The sequence below is a fragment of the Adiantum capillus-veneris genome, chromosome 12 (genome assembly GCF_014529385.1).
Source record: "Adiantum capillus-veneris isolate H3 chromosome 12, ASM1452938v2, whole genome shotgun sequence".
Taxonomy (NCBI): domain Eukaryota; kingdom Viridiplantae; phylum Streptophyta; class Polypodiopsida; order Polypodiales; family Pteridaceae; genus Adiantum; species Adiantum capillus-veneris.
In genome coordinates this window covers 113,787,240-113,805,061 of record NC_140942.1, presented here as the reverse complement: position 1 = coordinate 113,805,061, position 17,822 = coordinate 113,787,240, and the positions used below count along the sequence as shown (strand labels likewise).

General features: G+C 43.8%; 1 protein-coding gene across 3 annotated transcripts in view; it reads right to left on the bottom strand.

Moving 5' to 3' along the window:
• The window catches only part of MMT (methionine S-methyltransferase), an 83,009-nt gene that overhangs the window by 54,835 nt on the left and 10,352 nt on the right, over positions 1-17,822 (bottom strand). For 2 of the 3 annotated variants that reach the window (XM_086525594.1, XM_086525595.1), the window contains exons 2-7: positions 2,706-2,902; positions 2,414-2,620; positions 2,225-2,320; positions 1,282-1,470; positions 541-729; positions 222-458 (exon numbers count right to left, since the gene is read on the bottom strand). In XM_086525594.1, the coding sequence (XP_086381720.1) occupies positions 222-458; positions 541-729; positions 1,282-1,470; positions 2,225-2,320; positions 2,414-2,620; positions 2,706-2,902 (1,115 nt within the window). Of the gene's footprint in view, positions 1-221; positions 459-540; positions 730-1,281; positions 1,471-2,224; positions 2,321-2,413; positions 2,626-2,705; positions 2,903-17,822 lie in introns of those variants that run through there. The other variant, XM_086525596.1, reaches the window with a different exon arrangement.

Genomic DNA, 17,822 nt, shown 5'->3' with positions numbered 1-17,822 from the left:
CACGTAAATGACTTCTACTTGTAAGCAATTATTATCTTCAACCTGATATAAGCATATCCAAACATCGGCGCTTAGGAGCACAAACAGTTGCTATTGCAATGAAACATTTCTACAAGCGTGCATGTTAAAATCTGTCAATTTGTGCTTAAGCAAAAGTTAAAGATCAAATTATACACAATCACCTGCATATAGCTCTACCTCATCATCAAAAGAAATCTTACATTCTGACTAATTGGTATGTCGTGATACGAACACAGAAACCCAGCAATAAGATTCCTGAATCGTGTATTTCCCACGGGCAACTCGTAGGGAATGCTTGCAGTCAATTCAAGTGCACGTGCCAAGTGAGCAAGAAAAGGAATTTTCTCATCTGCAACTGAATCATCCTTGAAAGACAAATCTAGAGCACCACGCGTTTCTGGCAAGCTTTTGCTGAGAAACTTGAATATAGTTTTGACCTGCAAAGAGAGAATCTTAAGAGAAATAGAACATGAAAAATTCAAGATCTGTTTTTCTCAAGCGCATCTAGTGCATACAAACCTGGTTTGGTTGATGAAGCTGACAACTATACACTGAAAGCCCATGAGAAATTTCGCCTCCACACCTAGAATATGCATACGCAGTCCGAGCACTAATAGGTTCCTCACTTACTCGTCCCATGAAAAACTCAAAACGGTGTCGGCTATTGTTCTCAATCTCAACCAGTGCTAGAATATCCGTGTCAGGAGCCTGCATGAATGCATGGACATAGGTATCAGAAGTCCATAGGCCTAGGATTACACAGGTTTCCCACTGGTACATAGGACCCATAATAGGAAACAATCAGCTCTGCACCAAAAGTAAACGAGCCCAGTCCCTCCTTCAATGCATTAGTACCATGCAAATGGCCCATCTTGAACCAGAAGCAACACACTAAGTTGTTATTTGTTGATTGACTTCAGATGTTCAGAAAAAAACACACGGCTTAAATTATAGCACAAAGACAGAGGATAAAGTAACCAAATTATTACATTCCCTGCCAGGTTGTCACTTACAGCAACAGATTTTCATCAAATACGAGAATGACACAAGCAAATAGTACTTGAGCATTATGGATTAGTTCTTTGTTCCATTTGTTCATTCACATGTCCCCACAGCCACCCTTTCTTATCACGAAAACTATAGTAGACAAAAGCAAGACCAAAAATATATCTTTTTTTTTTCCTTTAAATTATACATGACAGATTCACTTCGCAAATATCAGCCTCCAAATGGCTACAGTTTGAAAGCAGTGTTACTTACCTGATTTACCCTTGTTTGCCATAATTTAGAGATTCTGAATCCCCTTCTTTCAAAAAGACGCTCACAAACAGCTTGCCCTGGTCGACCGCCTATGTTGAAAATCATGGTGCCAGATGGTCTCACAACAGAGATTCCTTCTTCAACTGCTCTTGCTATCAGGCCAAGGCCAAATTGATCCTCAACAAACCCCTGGTAAACCAAGAAAAGTGTGATTTTCTCATTACAGGCAACTGGCTGCCTGGAAATCAGCTCGAGCAAGGGAGTCAGGTCCAAACGATTTATTTGGCAAACACATTAGAGAAAACAGCAGAAACAGTGTGCAATAAAGAAAGCAGCCTGACTATAACAAGGCAATCTGTCAAAAAGCATTAAGAGAATCAAACCAGGGCAAGAGGTCTTAAATTGTGAAGAAAAATTGATTCAAACTCATATGTGATATTATTCGATCATGTTCTAGACTTAACTAGATCTACAAAATCCACAAGAGCATAGCCAGAGCTACAGACAAATAACAAATAACCTGGATACTTATGTGCCTTCTTATCGACATACAAATAGCACAACTATACAAACTACATAATATACTTATACGCAAAATCAATTCGACACCAGGTTTCCCGTATGAAGATAAATCTCTCTTGGATGAAAGCTGGAACAGCATCATTTGATGAAAAAAAGAAGAGACAAACAGTGAAGATGAAGAAAGCAAGGAGGTTGGTAACACCCTGAGGATCATGATGTGTATTGTGAAAGAGAGTAGCTAGAACTGTATGTATATCATTATCAATATATAGACAAAGCATGGTAATATATAGACAAAGCATGGACGTGAAGATAAAACACATCATATAACAAAGCAAAAAGCAACAAGCAAAGTGAAAACAAAATGAAGCAAAGTATTACAAAGAAACCTCTCTAAAACCTTTTGTCACCTCGATTATACCTGAAGGGCACAGTAGTTGCTGAGAGAATACAAAAATTCTTCACTCGCATTCTCAGAGACAATCTTTTGCATGGCATGAGGATCTGGGTTCAAAATCTGCATGTGAAACATCAGTCATCATATCAAAAGAGTACCTTGAAAAAAGCTATCTCCATATTTCAAAACGTACGATCTAAACGAGAGTCCAACCTGAGGAATGCAGCCAACAATGCGATCGAGTGAGATATTGTGCGTTCTGCAATAAGCAAGTAGATCTGATTCGTGAAATTCTACTCTGTCAAGAAGTGTTTTGCCTTCATGATCAACAACAGGAGAGCCATCTTCATTAAGAGCATTCAAATAAAGATTGATCCAAGCCGCCTTTATTGCCCTGGGATTTATATCCAAACCATACATCTGTGCTATAAATAGAAACCAACAATTGATCAATAGATATACACAAACTAGCTAAATTTGTTAATTATTGGCACTCCTATGGTACCTTTCTTGGAGACCATTTCTCAGCAAGTGCAATGGATATCCATCCATTTCCGCAGCCAAGCTCTGCAACATCACGATCCCTGAAGACACTATCTGGTAACCGATTGATGCCCTCAAAAAAAGTAAAGGACCAATCTTCTGGAATAAAAATGCTAGGAAGCTCCAGAAGAGTGAGGCTTTGCCTGTCCTCCCGAAAACCTGCCCCAACAATACATGGATAAGAGCAGGCCAAGAGAACAGCTAAGAAATAGTGCTTTCACCTGGAATGTCCTATCAGTGAAAGATGCAAATTGAGGTTTTTTATTTCTTTTAAATGCTCTGAATGATAACTTTGCAAGTCATCTAGTTGAATAAAAGATCCTCCAATCTATCAAACAAAATCAAACTTCTTATGAATACAGATTGTAAAGTAAGAAATGAAAAAAAGCTGCCCTGACTGCCCCAAAATTTGGTTGAACCATCAAAATTTATCCCTCTCTCGACCTCTAGGTCACAGGTTCAAGTCACATGGAGTACAATTTGGCAGTCAAACCTATCACGCCTCTTAATAAATGATTCAAGATGCCATGACCCTTCCCCATCTATGTTTCATGGTTTACAATTGGAGGAACATATGGCCTCCCTTCCAATATCCAGATGTATTGGTGTATAAAAAAAGGTGACACTTGCTGGCAAAACATTGAGGATTCAAGAGAAATGCATTCATGCGCAATGCGCTCCATATGCTATTAGTAAACGTGCTGAAATCCCTGTAGCAAAAGGTGTCCTCAAAACATCCCAACAATCAAAATAGAACCGCCAAGTAAGGCCATCATCTCTAAGGCATGAAGTAGGATCAACACCAGTTAAAGCATCATGTACCTGTGTGTGTGAATGAGGCCAGCAAATTCTGACACATATCTGAGGTGAAAATGCTGCGATGTTGTCACATGCACATCTAACCCTAGGTGTACGTGGACAAGCTACTCCTACTTCTAGGGTTTAGGAAGCCTAGGAAGTGTTCTGGAACCATTGTGAGCCTGTGCGCAGGCCGTGCATGTCTAGGCACTTAAAGTAGCTGCATATCCTCTGATTGCACAACCCAGGATCATTAGTATCATGATACAGTACCAAGCATGAGCATTTTTTAGAGCATTGAACCCTTTTTGCCAAAGTACACATTTTTCACTTATTTATTAATAAGTGACTTTTGTTGGAAAAGTAGGTAGGGCAAATTGCTAAGAAATTATAAAAGAAACCCAGTAGGCACTCAGTAGAAGCTCAGTGCACAAGTGCAGAGTGCAACCAGATAGCTTGCCCCAATGTTTTCTCACAAGATCAGCCTAACATTTGCAGATTCAGCAAGTTCTGCCAGCGTTTTCAGTTTTCAGCCCTTAGCCTGGCGAGAACTCGCTCCCACCCGGTTGTAGATCCTGGCCAGTTTCCCCATCAAGACCCATATCAGCCTAGCGTTTTTAGATTTCAGCCAGGTCAGCCAGCGTTTTTGCATTTCAGCCCTAGCCCGGCGAAGCAAGCCGCAATACCGCCACAATAGCAGATCCCCAACAGAGCATCTAGCGTTTTCAATTTTCAGCCTTGACGCCGTCGTCGTCGACACCATCAAGTCGTCAACATCGTCATCATCATTGCAGATCCCTATCTTGACAACGACACCTTCGTCACCATTGTTGCAAATCCCGGACTTGACGACGACACCCTCATCGTCATCGTCATCGTCATAGTCTCCATCGTCGTCGTCGGCATAGTCATCATCAAGTAAGTACCACAACATCTAGAAGCATTGTACTAGACTTCGTGCAATCTAAAGCAAATACCTCTCTAGCCATAGAGAGGGGGGCCCTTGGAGGGGGGTTAGGGACCCCATTTGGTGTTCTCCTCTCTCTCTAGCACTCTCTTGGCAGATCCCCAACAGAGCATCTAGCGTTTTCAGTTTTCAGCATTGACGCCATCGTCGTCGACATCGTCATCGTCATTGCAGATCCCTATCTTGACGACCATACCTTCGTCGTCATCGTCATAGTCTCCATCGTCGTCGCCAACATAGTCATCATCAAGTACCATAGCATCTAGAAGCATTGTACTAGACTTCGTGCAATCTAAAGCAAATACTCTCTAGCAATAGAGAGGGGGGCCCTTGGAGGGGGGTTAGGGACCCCATCTAGTGTTGTCTCTTCTCTCTCTCTAGCACTCTCTTGGCAGATCCCCAACAGAGCATCTAGCGTTTTCAGTTTTCAGCCTTGACGCCGTCGTCATCGACACCATCAAGTCGTTGACATCGTCATCGTCATTGCAAATCCCTATCTTGACGATGACACTTTCATCGCCATCGTCACAGATCCCGAACTTGACGACGAGACCTTCATCGTCATCGTCATAGTCTCCATCCTCATCGTCAACATAGTCATCATCAAGTACCATAACATCTAGAACATTGTACCAGACTTTGTGCAATCTAAAGCAAATACCTCTCTATTGCTAGAGAGGGGGACCCTTGGAGGAGGGTTAGGGACCCCATCTGGTGTTGTCTCTTCTCTCTCTCTAGCACTCTCTTGCACACTCACTCACAGTTGCATTCTACTCTCGTGTTTGTTCATTGCACATTTACTCTCATTAAGTCGAGAAAGGCTCTCCCTTTCTCTAAGTAAAAGTAACCTTGAGCACTTACTGTTGAAACCAACCCGTAGGGCGGTAGGCTTTGGCTTTCACCCGAAATTCTTTACTTTAGACACACACACAGAGAACGTGCAAAGGCAACCTGCGACGAGAATTATCACTTGAGCATACACGGCTCGGAAGCTAGAATGCTCCGAGCAAACGCCGACAACCTGTAGGCCCCAAAATTGGTGCCCCTTTCGGTATTTCTTTATACTTTGAGAGGGTAAATTACAAAGTAGAGTCCTGGGAATTCTTTACCTATATCTAACTAGATACCACCTGTTTTGGCCAAATTTTGGCAGCATAACAATCCAAAACTTGCGCAAAACCAATTCCCTTGCTAGAGCTCACTTCCACTGGCATAAACCCTCTGATTCCTACCCAACAACAGTAAATTCAGCACGCTGTATTTACTGGTTTTGACCCTGTTTTCAGCCCTAAACAATCCCCGAACTGTCATCTGTCAGTGGGGCACTGTTCCCAATGGATCTTGCGTCCATATGGCTGAAAAAGAGTCAATTTACAGAGCATAACCAGCGCTGAAAACGCATCTGTTTGGTGAGGTTATGACCCTCACCGGTGCTTGCTTTGGAGTATCAATTAGCTACTCCTGTTCCTACTCAAGGAGGCTCTTGCCTCGGCACAAAAGCATGAAACCATACAGCTGTAAACCAGTCAAATGAAGAGCCCTCTTGTAGGGCATCACATAACTGCACGTAGGGGAGAGAGAGAGCAGTGTGTAGTGTGCAGGTCATCACTCCTAGCACCACACTGTACAGAGAGAGGGAAGCAAGCTATGGAAGGGAAGCAAGCACTCCATAGCTGTTAACCTGACAGGTTCTCAATGAAGCATCCCCCCACCATAAATCGAGCGCCCCCTGTTCTGCGCTTGACTTGTAATGTATCTGTGAACAAATAGATGAAAAAAGGGGAAGATTTTCATGGCTGCCAAAACCTGCATATCTCTAAAAACGTAGCAAAACAGCCCTGTAAACACGCATCTGATGCCTTTCAATGCTGAAAATGAGCTCCTTGGTCCTAGTAAAGTCATGGAAAGCTCAAAAATGGAGAGAAATGGTTGAAAATCACAGTTATCAACCTCCAAAACTGCTCCAAAAAGTCAATTACCGGTGTCATGCATACAATTTTCCCGCATTGAGCCTGCTGCTGAAAAATCTCTCAACTGGTGCATCGGTTGACTTTGCAGCAGAGTAATAAAATGCCCAAAATAGCAATTCCCTAAATTTTAGGGGATGCTTCCGTTGGACTCCCACTGGTGATCTGACCATCAATCCCCATTGGGACCGCATCCAAAAATGCAATGTAGTCCAAATGTCGGGTACTTTCCTTTGGTGACCCCACCTTGACATTGTACCTTTATTGAGTTCACTTCCTATTATCCACCAACATGCTAAGTGCGACGGGGGGACCTACATGATCTTGAACTGAGCCTAGACATCCTTTTACTTTACGAGTTCCAGTGCCGACCAACTTCCTATCCGCGGATGAAACTACCGTTCACATTGGCTATACAATGTCCGACCATTTGCAACTTCAAAAAGAGGGTCTCAAAAATCAAACAAAAATCATTGGAAAGAAACCAACAACTAAGGTTAGCAGTTGCCATGTCCTCGTGACAACTGTTCACTCATTCTGAGCCATACATAGAATAAGTTTCCGATGCCTCGCATTGAGTATATCCCCAATAGGCTCAATGGCACGAGCAAAGTCAACTCAAAAGTGGGTAGCATCAGGTTAACCTATTCAAGGGCGACATCTACAAGACTGCTTTCCGCACGGAGCGGCGGCAATGGGAGTATGTTCTTATGCCTTTGGGATTGACAAGTGCCGTGGGTATATACCTAGATGAATCCACGATAAGCCACTTCAACCGTCTCATGGTAGGTCGTTCTGGAGACATGATTGGCGTGTATGTTTTTAATTTTCTAGATGACATTCTCATTTTTTCTGCCTCATGGAAACAACAGTTAAACAGTGCTAAAAAGAATTATTATGTATATGATAAGGAACTTCTCTCTATCTGTCACGTGCACATCTAACCCTATGTGCATGTGGACAAGCTACTTCAGGTCTAGGATTCAGGTCAGCTTAGGAAGTGTTCTCGCCCCTTTGTGAGCCAGTACGCAGGCCGTGCATGTCCAGGCACTTAGAGTAGTTGCATATCCTCTGGTTGCACACAGCATGTTCATCAGCATGAAAGTTAGTACCCATCATGAGCATTTTACAGTGCACACAACCCATTTTCCCTATTTTATCCAATTTTCACTTATTATTAATAAGTGACTTTGTTGGGAAATTGGGTAGAGCAAATTTGCTAAGTTCTATAAAAGAAACCTAGCACAAGCACTAACTGGCAGAAGAGGCAGCAGAGTTCTAGCCATTGGTAGTGCACCTTCTCAGCAAGACCGGCAAGAGACTCAACGTTGATAGACCGCTTTTGGCGTGTACAAAGTAGCATTTATATGCATAGTCATATGTACAAAAGGATGTAAATACATGCATTCGGGAGCTTTGCAAAGTGGTTTCAAGTTCAAAAAAAGATGCAACGTGTACACATTGTGAATAGTCAGGTTCGTGCGCTAGCAATCGAACACATGTACATGCCTGTATAGGGTATTGGGGCCTTGGATATGGTTTTAGGTGGCTTATTTTGGTTCTAGAGAATGTGTTTGAGCTTTCTAGAATGTAAATAATGCAAGCGAGAAGTGTGGGTACTCTCATCCCGCTCAAGAAGTTTGGGACATGCACTAACTGTCCATTTACGGTGCCTAATCTGCGGTGATGCGTGCACCGCCCTAAAAGTGGTTAAAAATAGAATGTGGGGATGTGGCAAAGTGCTTTGGATATCGAGGATCAAGCGAGCAAAATTTGGTGAATTTTGAAGTCCGTTTGGGGTTTTTCATGCAAAAAATGTCCGCCAGGGGGTAAAAAAGGCCAAAACTGGCCCAAAAAAGGTCAAAAAGTGGTCAAAAAAGGTGTGAAATGGCTTAAAATTGCCACATCACTCACGGTGCCGTGATGGTCCAGGCTGAGGGAGGACTTTGGAAGAGCAATATCAACACTTTCACCCCTCTGTGTCTGGGAGGAAGCAGGGTTCCTACAGGTGGTCTAGTGCAGTCCCGTTGCATTCCCGTCCTGTTTTCGAGTGTATGGAGGAGTGAATGAGAGCTTTCTCTCTTCAATTTTGCACTTGGGAGAGTCTATGGAAGTTCTGAGGTTTCCATGGATTTGTGTGTGCAAGGAATTGAGGGAAGAAGGTGCGGCTTTCTGCAAGACTATGTGACCCTGTATCGGTGCCATTAGGGTTGGCGCTACTCCAAAGAGTCCAACAGAGTGGAGTTTGGTGAAGCTTTTGCAATGGTTTGAGAGTGGTCTTTTGTGGCTGGAGTTTTTGGTTTTTTGATGGTTTTTCTTGTATAATTTGGTCACCATCAAGCATGATTTCAAGTGTTGATCACCTCGACTCACCTTGTAGTGTCTGCAAGCAGGCAAGGGCTTGTAGGTCGAGGCGTTTGGAGTTTGAATTGAGCTTGTGGGTAGAGTTTTCAGGAAGCTTTTGAGTGGTAGTGAGTGAGGTGAGGAATTTAAGTAAATTCCTTGTGTTGTGTTGAATTGTCTGGGTGTGTGTGTGCGCGCACGACATCTTTTGCTCCATCATCCTTTGGCGATCCTGCTGGGGAGCGGAAATTTGCCGGTTGTGCACCCAGGTGGAGCGGTTTTGCTGTGAAGTTCGAGCTTCATCGAAGAAAAGTGGTGGTTTGGTTGAGGTGCAAGACTTCAAATTTTGTGGAATTACTCACGCAAGGGAGAAGCAACTTCAAAGGGATGGCGTATAGTCGGCCAGTGTTTACAAGGAAGGAGGATGTGAAGGACTGGATTGCTTACTTCGAATGGCATACGCTTGGTATGCACATCGTGAATGATGAAGCAAAGCTTCATGTACTTCCGCTTGCGCTCAAAGGAGAAGCTCGCGAGTGGTTTGAAGGTTTAGAGAAAGACAAAAGCAAACATGGGAGCAGGTGAAGCTGGCAATTTTTGACAGGTTCGGTTCTCTTATAAAAGCAAGGAAGGAACTTCAAGCCAGTTTATTTTGACAGCAAGATGAAGAATGTAAGTGAGTTCTCCTATACGGAAATGGAACAGTGGGTATTCGCCTTGGTTCTTGCTTGTCGCAGGTTCAAAACCTATCTGTTGCCCCAAAAGTTCTATATACTCACCACATCGAATCTTTTGCCGGATGTAGTACAACATTTGAGCCTAACAAGCGCATCTTAAAGTGGACTTTGGAGCTTCAAGAGTATGAGTTTGAGTTTAAAGTCGATCGTTCTGTTAAAGCTCACTTGGCAGACATAATGGTACATAAGGGGGGGGAGCTTCCATCTTACCCAAGGGTTGACAAGGATGATCATGAAGAGGAAGTAGATATTACAGATGCGTATACAATGATGTTTGATGGTGCATACAGGAAAGTTCTTCAAAAGGCAAGTGGTGGGGTAGTCATTAAGAACCCAAAAGGCGATGTAATCTTTTCTAGAGCTTACGATCTTGATGAAGCTGAAAGTAACAATGAGACCGAGTACCTCACGCTTTTCCTTGGATTGAAGCAGTGTGTTGAGTTTGGACTGAAGAGGGTCATTGCAAAAGGGGATGCATTGCTAGTCATGAATCAATTGCTTGGTTTGTGGAATGTTAAGAAAGACAATTTGAAGAAGTGGTTCTATGGCATCAAGAAGCTTTTGCATGAGTTTGAGAAGATACAGTTTAAGCATGTTCCTCGTGAGCAAAATAAAGAAGCTGATGAGTTGGCTAGGGACAAGTTGGATGCCTTGGTAGCTCCTTTAAAGGTCAAGGAAGCCTTGTATGCAGGAAGGGAATCATTGCAAGATAAAGAAGTATTTCTTGGTAAAGGGCAATGTCCAGAGGGCATGTCAAAGGTTCGGCGTAAGAGAATAGTTGCAAAAGCAAGAAACTACACATTGGTAGGTGAGAATCTCATGCTTTATGGCAAGGATAGCATTTTGAGAAAAGTGCCATACAAAGAAGAGATAGGCTTGATTTTGGAGCACTGCCATGAAGAAACAGGCCATCAAGGCAAGTATCAGGTTGTCTTTCGTGTTTTAAGAGCAGGTTACTGTTGGCCCTCTATGATGAGACGTTGGACCAACAAAGAAATGGAAAAGACGTTTTCCTCGCAAGTCGGAAGAGCAAAAGAAGAAGGTCCTGAGGTCAAAGAACAAATGATTCATCTGTGAGCAACCTGGCCACATTGCTTACAATTGTCCTACAAAGAAAAGGCCAGCTGATTCTGAAGACAAGGAGGACAGGAAAGGAAAGAAGCCCATGGCTGGTCTAGTGCCAGATATGGTGGACGATAAGCCAAATTCAGATGCAAGTGAGCTTTGCAGAGCATGGGGAAAGGTCAGGGATCAAACAGTGCTTATCTTCTTTGATCCAGGGGCCAAAGACAACTTCATTTCCCCAGAATTGGCTTCAAAGTTGGGAATCAGACCCGAAGAGATGGGGTATACAGTAGAGGCAGGTTTGGTATGTCCTGGCGATACAGAGGCTGTGACACCCATCATCGGAAAGTTGCGCCTACATATCCAGTCCTATGTAGATGCTGAAGAATTTTACATCGTGCCACTGGACGGATGTGATGTGTTGTTAGGTATTCCTTGGTTGTTTCGTGTACAGAGAATCATGGATGCCTACAACAAAAAGATCACTGTACAGAGCGGGGGAAAGACTCACATTCTGGATGTAAAGTTAAAGGGGAGTCTATTCCCACTGTATCAACTTCTGCTATTACTTCTATAATGAAAAAGCATCTTTCTGCGTACTTGGTTTTTGCACGTGAAGTGTCAGATTGTGATGAATCAAATTTATTTGTGCTAGACAAAGAAAGGTCAATATTTTTACAACAGTATAGTGACTGTTTTTCCGATTCATTACCGTCTCAATTACCGCCAGAGAGACCCGAGGACCATGCGATAGATTTGGTGCCAGGCAGTAGCCCACCAAATAAGCCTCCGTACAGGGTTAGTGCGGCTCAGCAGAAAGAGATAATGGGCCAAGTACAGGAGCTGTTAGAAAAGGGGCTCATTCAACCCAGTTCATCTCCATTCTGTTCTCCAGTGTTGTTGGTGCAGAAAAAGGATGGCTCATGGCGTATGTGCATCGACTACCGTGCACTGAACAAGAATACCATCAAGAATAGGTTCTCTATACCTAGAATTGATGATATTCTGGACAAGTTAGAAGGAGCAGCTATGTTTAGCAAGATAGATCTAAAGAGTGGGTACCATCAGATCCGCATTAGATCAGAGGATGTGCACAAGACTGCTTTTAGAACAACGTTTGGCATTTACGAATTTTTAGTGATGCCCTTTGGTCTCACAAATGCTCCTGCTGCGTTCAATAGGATGATGGACAGAATTTTCCGTCCACACCAGCAGTTTGTTGGTACATTCTTTGATGACATGATAGTCTACTCAAAGAATGAAAAGGAACATAGGCATCACTTGGCCATTGTGTTTGAAGAGCTACGCAGTCATAGGTTGCTCATCAATGCAAAGAAAAGTGAATTTTTTCTGAAAGAGATCCACTTTCTGGGACACATTGTCTCAAAGGATGGTGTCAAAATGGATCCTGCAAAAGTTGAAGCCATCAAGTCATGGCCAGATTTGAAGACGGTGCACGATGTCCGAAGTTTCTTGGGACTATGCTCCTATTACAGAAAGTTTATCCGAAATTTCGCTGAGATTGCTTCACCTTTACATGCTCTTCAAAAGAAGGCAGTCACCTTTAGATGGACACAGAAAGAGATTTCAGCTTTTAATCTCTTAAAGGAAAAGATGACTTCAGATCCAGTCATTGTGTTGCCAGATCTTAGGAAGTCATTTGTGGTCCAGTGTGACGCCTGTGGTAGTAGCATTGGTGCAGTGCTAATGCAAGATGGCAGGGTAGTAGCCTATGAGAGCAGAATTTTGCAAGGGCCAGAGATGACCATGCAGGTCTATGAGAAAGAGTTATTGGCTGTGATTCATGCGCTCTTAAGTTGGAAACACTACCTGCTAGGTGCAAATTTTGTTGTCCAAACGGACCATCAGACCTTGCGATACTTCTTGACACAGGCAAAGTCATCTGAAAAGCATATGCGATGGGCAAATATCTTGTCCATGTTCCACTTTCAGATTGTGCATGTGGAAGGCAAGAAGAACGTTGTGGCTGATGCCTTGTCAAGGAAGCCACAAATTTCAGCTGTGTCAATTCCTTATCATCATGAACTTGATGATATGAGAGAACAGTATGCAAATAATGAAGATTTTGCAAGGGTCTTCGAGCAGCTAATGGATGGACAACGTCATGAACACTATCTTCTTAAAGACGGGTTCATGATGATGCATGGCAGATTGTGTGTTCACAAAGCCATTGCGACGCAAAGTTATGGAAGAGAATCATGTCCCACCGTATGCAGGGCATCGTGGTATCGATGCTACAGTTAAACCCGATTGACCCCATTCTCGCCAGGTTTTGCAAAGTGCCCGTATGCATCGGGAAAGTCATTCAATGCGTGGGAATACTGACTGTGAAGGGTCCTAGTACAGTTATGCTGCCGAAATCGGGCCGAAACAGTTGAAATTCAGCCGAGCTTGTGCGGGGCAGCTTGTAGGGAACCACAACGTTTATTCCCTCTTTTTAACAATAAAGATATACCGAAAGCAGCGCCTAAGTTAGGGGCCAATCGGGTGTCGGTCTACTCATACAGGTGCAATCTAGCAGCCTGTATCCCCCTCCCCTTTGTTGTGTCTTGAAAGTACACGTAGAATAGACGACTAATAATGGGTGAAAGCTAAATCAAGGTTTGAAGTAACGTCTACCGTCCTTTTGGATTGTACAGGCCGGTTTCACAATGTGTACACATTGTGAATAGTCAGGTTCGTGTGCTAGCAGTCGAACACATGTACATGCCCGTATAGGGTATTGGGGCCTTGGATATGGTTTTAGGTGGCTTATTTTGGTTCTAGAGAATGTGTTTGAGCTTTCTAGAATGTAAATAATGCAAGCGAGAAGTGTGGGTACTCTCATCCCGCTCAAGAAGTTTGGGACATGCACTAACTGTCCATTTACGGTGCCTAATCTGCGGTGATGCGTGCACCGCCCTAGAAGTGGTTAAAAATAGAATGTGGGGATGTGGCAAAGTGCTTTGGATATCGAGGATCAAGCGAGCAAAATTTGGTGAATTTTGAAGTCCGTTTGGGGTTTTTCATGCAAAAAATGTCCGCCAGGGAGTAAAAAAGGCCAAAACTGGCCCAAAAAAGGTCAAAAAGTGGTCAAAAAAGGTGTGAAATGGCTTAAAATTGCCACATCACTCACGGTGCCGTGATGGTCCAGGCTGAGGGAGGACTTTGGAAGAGCAATATCAACACTTTCACCCCTCTGTGTCTGGGAGGAAGCGAGGTTCCTACAGGTGGTCTAGTGCAGTCCCGTTGCATTCCCGTCCTGTTTTCGAGTGTATGGAGGAGTGAATGAGAGCTTTCTCTCTTCAATTTTGCACTTGGGAGAGTCTATGGAAGTTCTGAGGTTTCCATGGATTTGTGTGTGCAAGGAATTGAGGGAAGAAGGTGCGGCTTTCTGCAAGACTATGTGACCCTGTATCGGTGCCATTAGGGTTGGCGCTACTCCAAAGAGTCCAACAGAGTGGAGTTTGGTGAAGCTTTTGCAATGGTTTGAGAGTGGTCTTTTGTGGCTGGAGTTTTTGGTTTTTTGATGGTTTTTCTTGTATAATTTGGTCACCATCAAGCATGATTTCAAATGTTGATCACCTCGACTCACCTTGTAGTGTCTGCAGGCAGGCAAGGGCTTGTAGGTCGAGGCGTTTGGAGTTTGAATTGAGCTTGTGGGTAGAGTTTTCAGGAAGCTTTTGAGTGGTAGTGAGTGAGGTGAGGAATTTAAGTAAATTCCTTGTGTTGTGTTGAATTGTCTGGGTGTGTGAGTGTGCGCACGACATCTTTTGCTCCATCAAGGTTTTCAGCCACAAGACAGATGGGTCGTCTCGTTTGTGTGTAGATTACATAGCACTCAACAAGATGACCGTGGAGAACAAATTTCCGATGCCTCGCATTGAGTATATCCCCGATAGGCTCAATGGCACGAGCAAAGTCGATCTCAAAAGTGGGTACCATCAGGTTAACCTATTCAAGGGTGACATCTACAGGACTACTTTCTGCACGGAGCGACGGCAATGGGAGTATGTTATGCCTTTGGGATTGACAAGTGCCGTGGGTACGTTCAACCATCTCATGGTAGGTCGTTTTGGAGACATGATTGGCGTGTATCTTTTTATTTTTCTAGATGACATTCTCAATTTTATCTGCCTCATGGAAACAGCATGAACGGAATGTAGAAAGGGTTTTAGCCCGTATAGATGAGTGTCAGTTGTTGTAAATTGCAGCTAAGAAGTCAGGATTTTTCTGACTAAAGTTACTTATCTAGGCTATATCATTTCTGCAGACGATGTCAAGTTGGACCCCTTAGAGGTAGAACAGGTTCATAATTGAGATTTGCCCAAAACTGCATATGTACGTTCTTTTTTAGGTCTATGTTAGGCATATAGTTCGCATATAAAAAAAAATTACATGCATTCCCGCACCCATGACTGATGTTTTGAAAGGGGTGAAAACTCGCCGACAGCGCGTTGTTTTGCCCAAGGCAACCATTGAGGCTTTTGAAGCTCTCAAGGTTGCGGTGACTGAGGCTCCGTGTCTCATCCTTGCCTCTTGGGATGACTCCTTTCAGGTATGGACAGATGCAAGCAACGCGCCATAGGAGCTATGCTGCAACAACATGGCCGTCCAGTTGCATTTCTCAATAGAAAGTTAAACAGTGCTAAAAAGAATTATCCTGTGTATGATAAGGAACTTCTCTCTATCTATCACGTGCACATCTAACCCTATGTGCATGTGGACAAGCTACTTCAGGTCTAGGATTCAGGTCAGCTTAGGAAGTGTTCTCGCACCTTTGTGAGCTTGTGCGCAGGCCGTGCACGTCGAGGCACTTAAAAATAGTTGCATATCCTCTAGTTGCACACAACATGATCATCAACATGACAGTCGGTACCCATCATGAGCACTTTACAATGCACAGAACCCATTTTTCCTATTTTATCCATTTTTCGCTTATTATTAATAAGTGACTTTGTTGGGAAACTGGGTAGGGCAAATTTCCCAAGTTCTATAAAAGAAACCTAGCGCTAGCACTAACTAGCAGAAGAGGCAGCAGAGTTCCAACAATTGGCAGTGCACCTTCTCAACAAGAACCGGCAGGAGACTCAACGTTTTTAGCCACAAGACAGCCTGGCGCTTTGGTACTTCCCAGATCAGCCAGCGTTTTCCAAATCCTAGCCCTGGCATTTTGCAGTTTGTAGATCAAGACCAGCGTTTTGCTACACAGATCCCCTGGCGTTTTTGGTTGCAAATCAGCTTCAGCGTTTTGCAGATTCCCGACTTCAGATCAACCCTAGCATCAGCATTTTCAGTTTTTAGCACTTAAACACATCATATACCGCCCCTAGCCTCGCAGATCTAACCTACCCGCAGCAGTTCCTCGCCGCACAGTCAGATCAGCCAGCGTTTTCAGTTTCAGCCCGCTACCCGCAGATTTCAGCATCTGCGTTTTCAGCGCATCGTCGTCGCGTCGTCGCCATCACTGTCCTCGTCGACACAGTGTCAGAATTCAGCAGTTAGCAGATTTGCAGATTTCAGCCCCTAGCGTTTTCAAATTTCAGCCCGTCTCGTCTTCGTCATCATTGTCGTCGACATCGTCGGCAAGTCCATTGCATCTAGACCATTGTACCAGATTTATGCAATCAATAGCATAGACCTCTCTCGCCATAGAGGGGGGGGGCCCTTGGAGGAGGGTTTGACAACCGTCTGGTGTCGTATTCTTCTCTCTCTCTCTCTCTCTCTCTCTCTCTCTCTCTCAGCACCTTCATTCAATGTTACTCACTTTGTTTGTGATCATTTTCACTCTCTAACTAAAGGAACGAAAGGCTCTCCCTTCCGTAAGTAAAAGGAACTTTTCAGCACAGTTCGGAGCACTCATCTTGAGCAAAGTTAAAGATTCTTCCGCTGCACCTTACATCTACGCCAAGGGTTGCACCAAATCCTATGGAGGCTTTGGTCAAGACGATGATGGACATGATGAGTCAGTGTTTGCTAAGACAGTTTATGGCCTCTGTCTGTTTTGCAGGCGTAATCGAGGGCGATTACAATGCTTTCAAGAGGGGAGTATGTCACAAATGGGTGACGTGGCATGGCCCTAGACACACTCACAGAGTGGGACAATAAACCTGGACACACACCCAGACTGGCACCAATGACACGTGGCAGCTCTACGACAGTCCCCGAATTCTCGACGCAAAACCCGCTGACAAACTGACGTGGCATTCGTACGGAAATCCCGCTTTTTGCACTGATTTGCTGACGTGGCAGAGTGTACAGAAATTCCTGCTTTTGCCCTTAGCTGAATTGGCAACTTTTGGCTCAGTTTGTCACGTGACAGAAAGAACACGCTCAGGAAGAACCAATCTTGGCCCTCAAGCCTAGGTATCAAGAACCTCCACAGGAAGTATTATGTGTACGAGTGATTAGTCAGCACGCATTGTTCGAGTGTTTCATTCGTGATGCTTTCCTGTATTATAGTCACCGTCCTTGTGTGATCCCTTTTCATAGGCATGACATATTGTACGTTGAGCACGATTCACTCATGAATGAGCACGGATGTATACGAATTACTCATGGAAAGACGAAATGTTTGCATTCAAGGAATTCACATTCCATGTCTCTTCCTTGGCATGACCCAATATCCGAAAGAGCACAAGAAGAATTGAACATCAAGCATAGGCATTTCCATTGGGTTTTGCCACAGTTGATTGATTTAGATCAAAAAGACAAGATTCGATCTCATTGTTTGTGTGTGAATGATGAACAGTTTGGCACTCCGTCTCTTTGTTCATCTACACTGCATGAACAGTCTTTAAGGAAGACGAGAATTCCACTCACTTTACACAGAATGGGCATGTTCATGTTTTTGTGTTGGAAGTGGTTTCAGGAATTTCACCCTCGCAGATTCTTGAAGAAGGTAGACACATGACTATAGACGAAGTTGAAGCATTGAAGGAGCCACAAATGACTTTTTGTCCCTTTTGGTACGGCCCAAAGAAGCAAGCGTTGCAGACTTTTATGAAGTTCAAGTATCGCATGACCCACAGATTAGAGTGGGCCGGCAAAGAGTCCTTTCTAGGATTCCGGATGCTATTGGCGATTTTCCTCGACGCCATACAGTTCGGTACCAGTACCTCACTTTGAAAAGGAGGGGATGTCACGTGACACATCTAACCCTATGTGTACGTGGACAAGCTACTTCATGATATGGGTTCAAT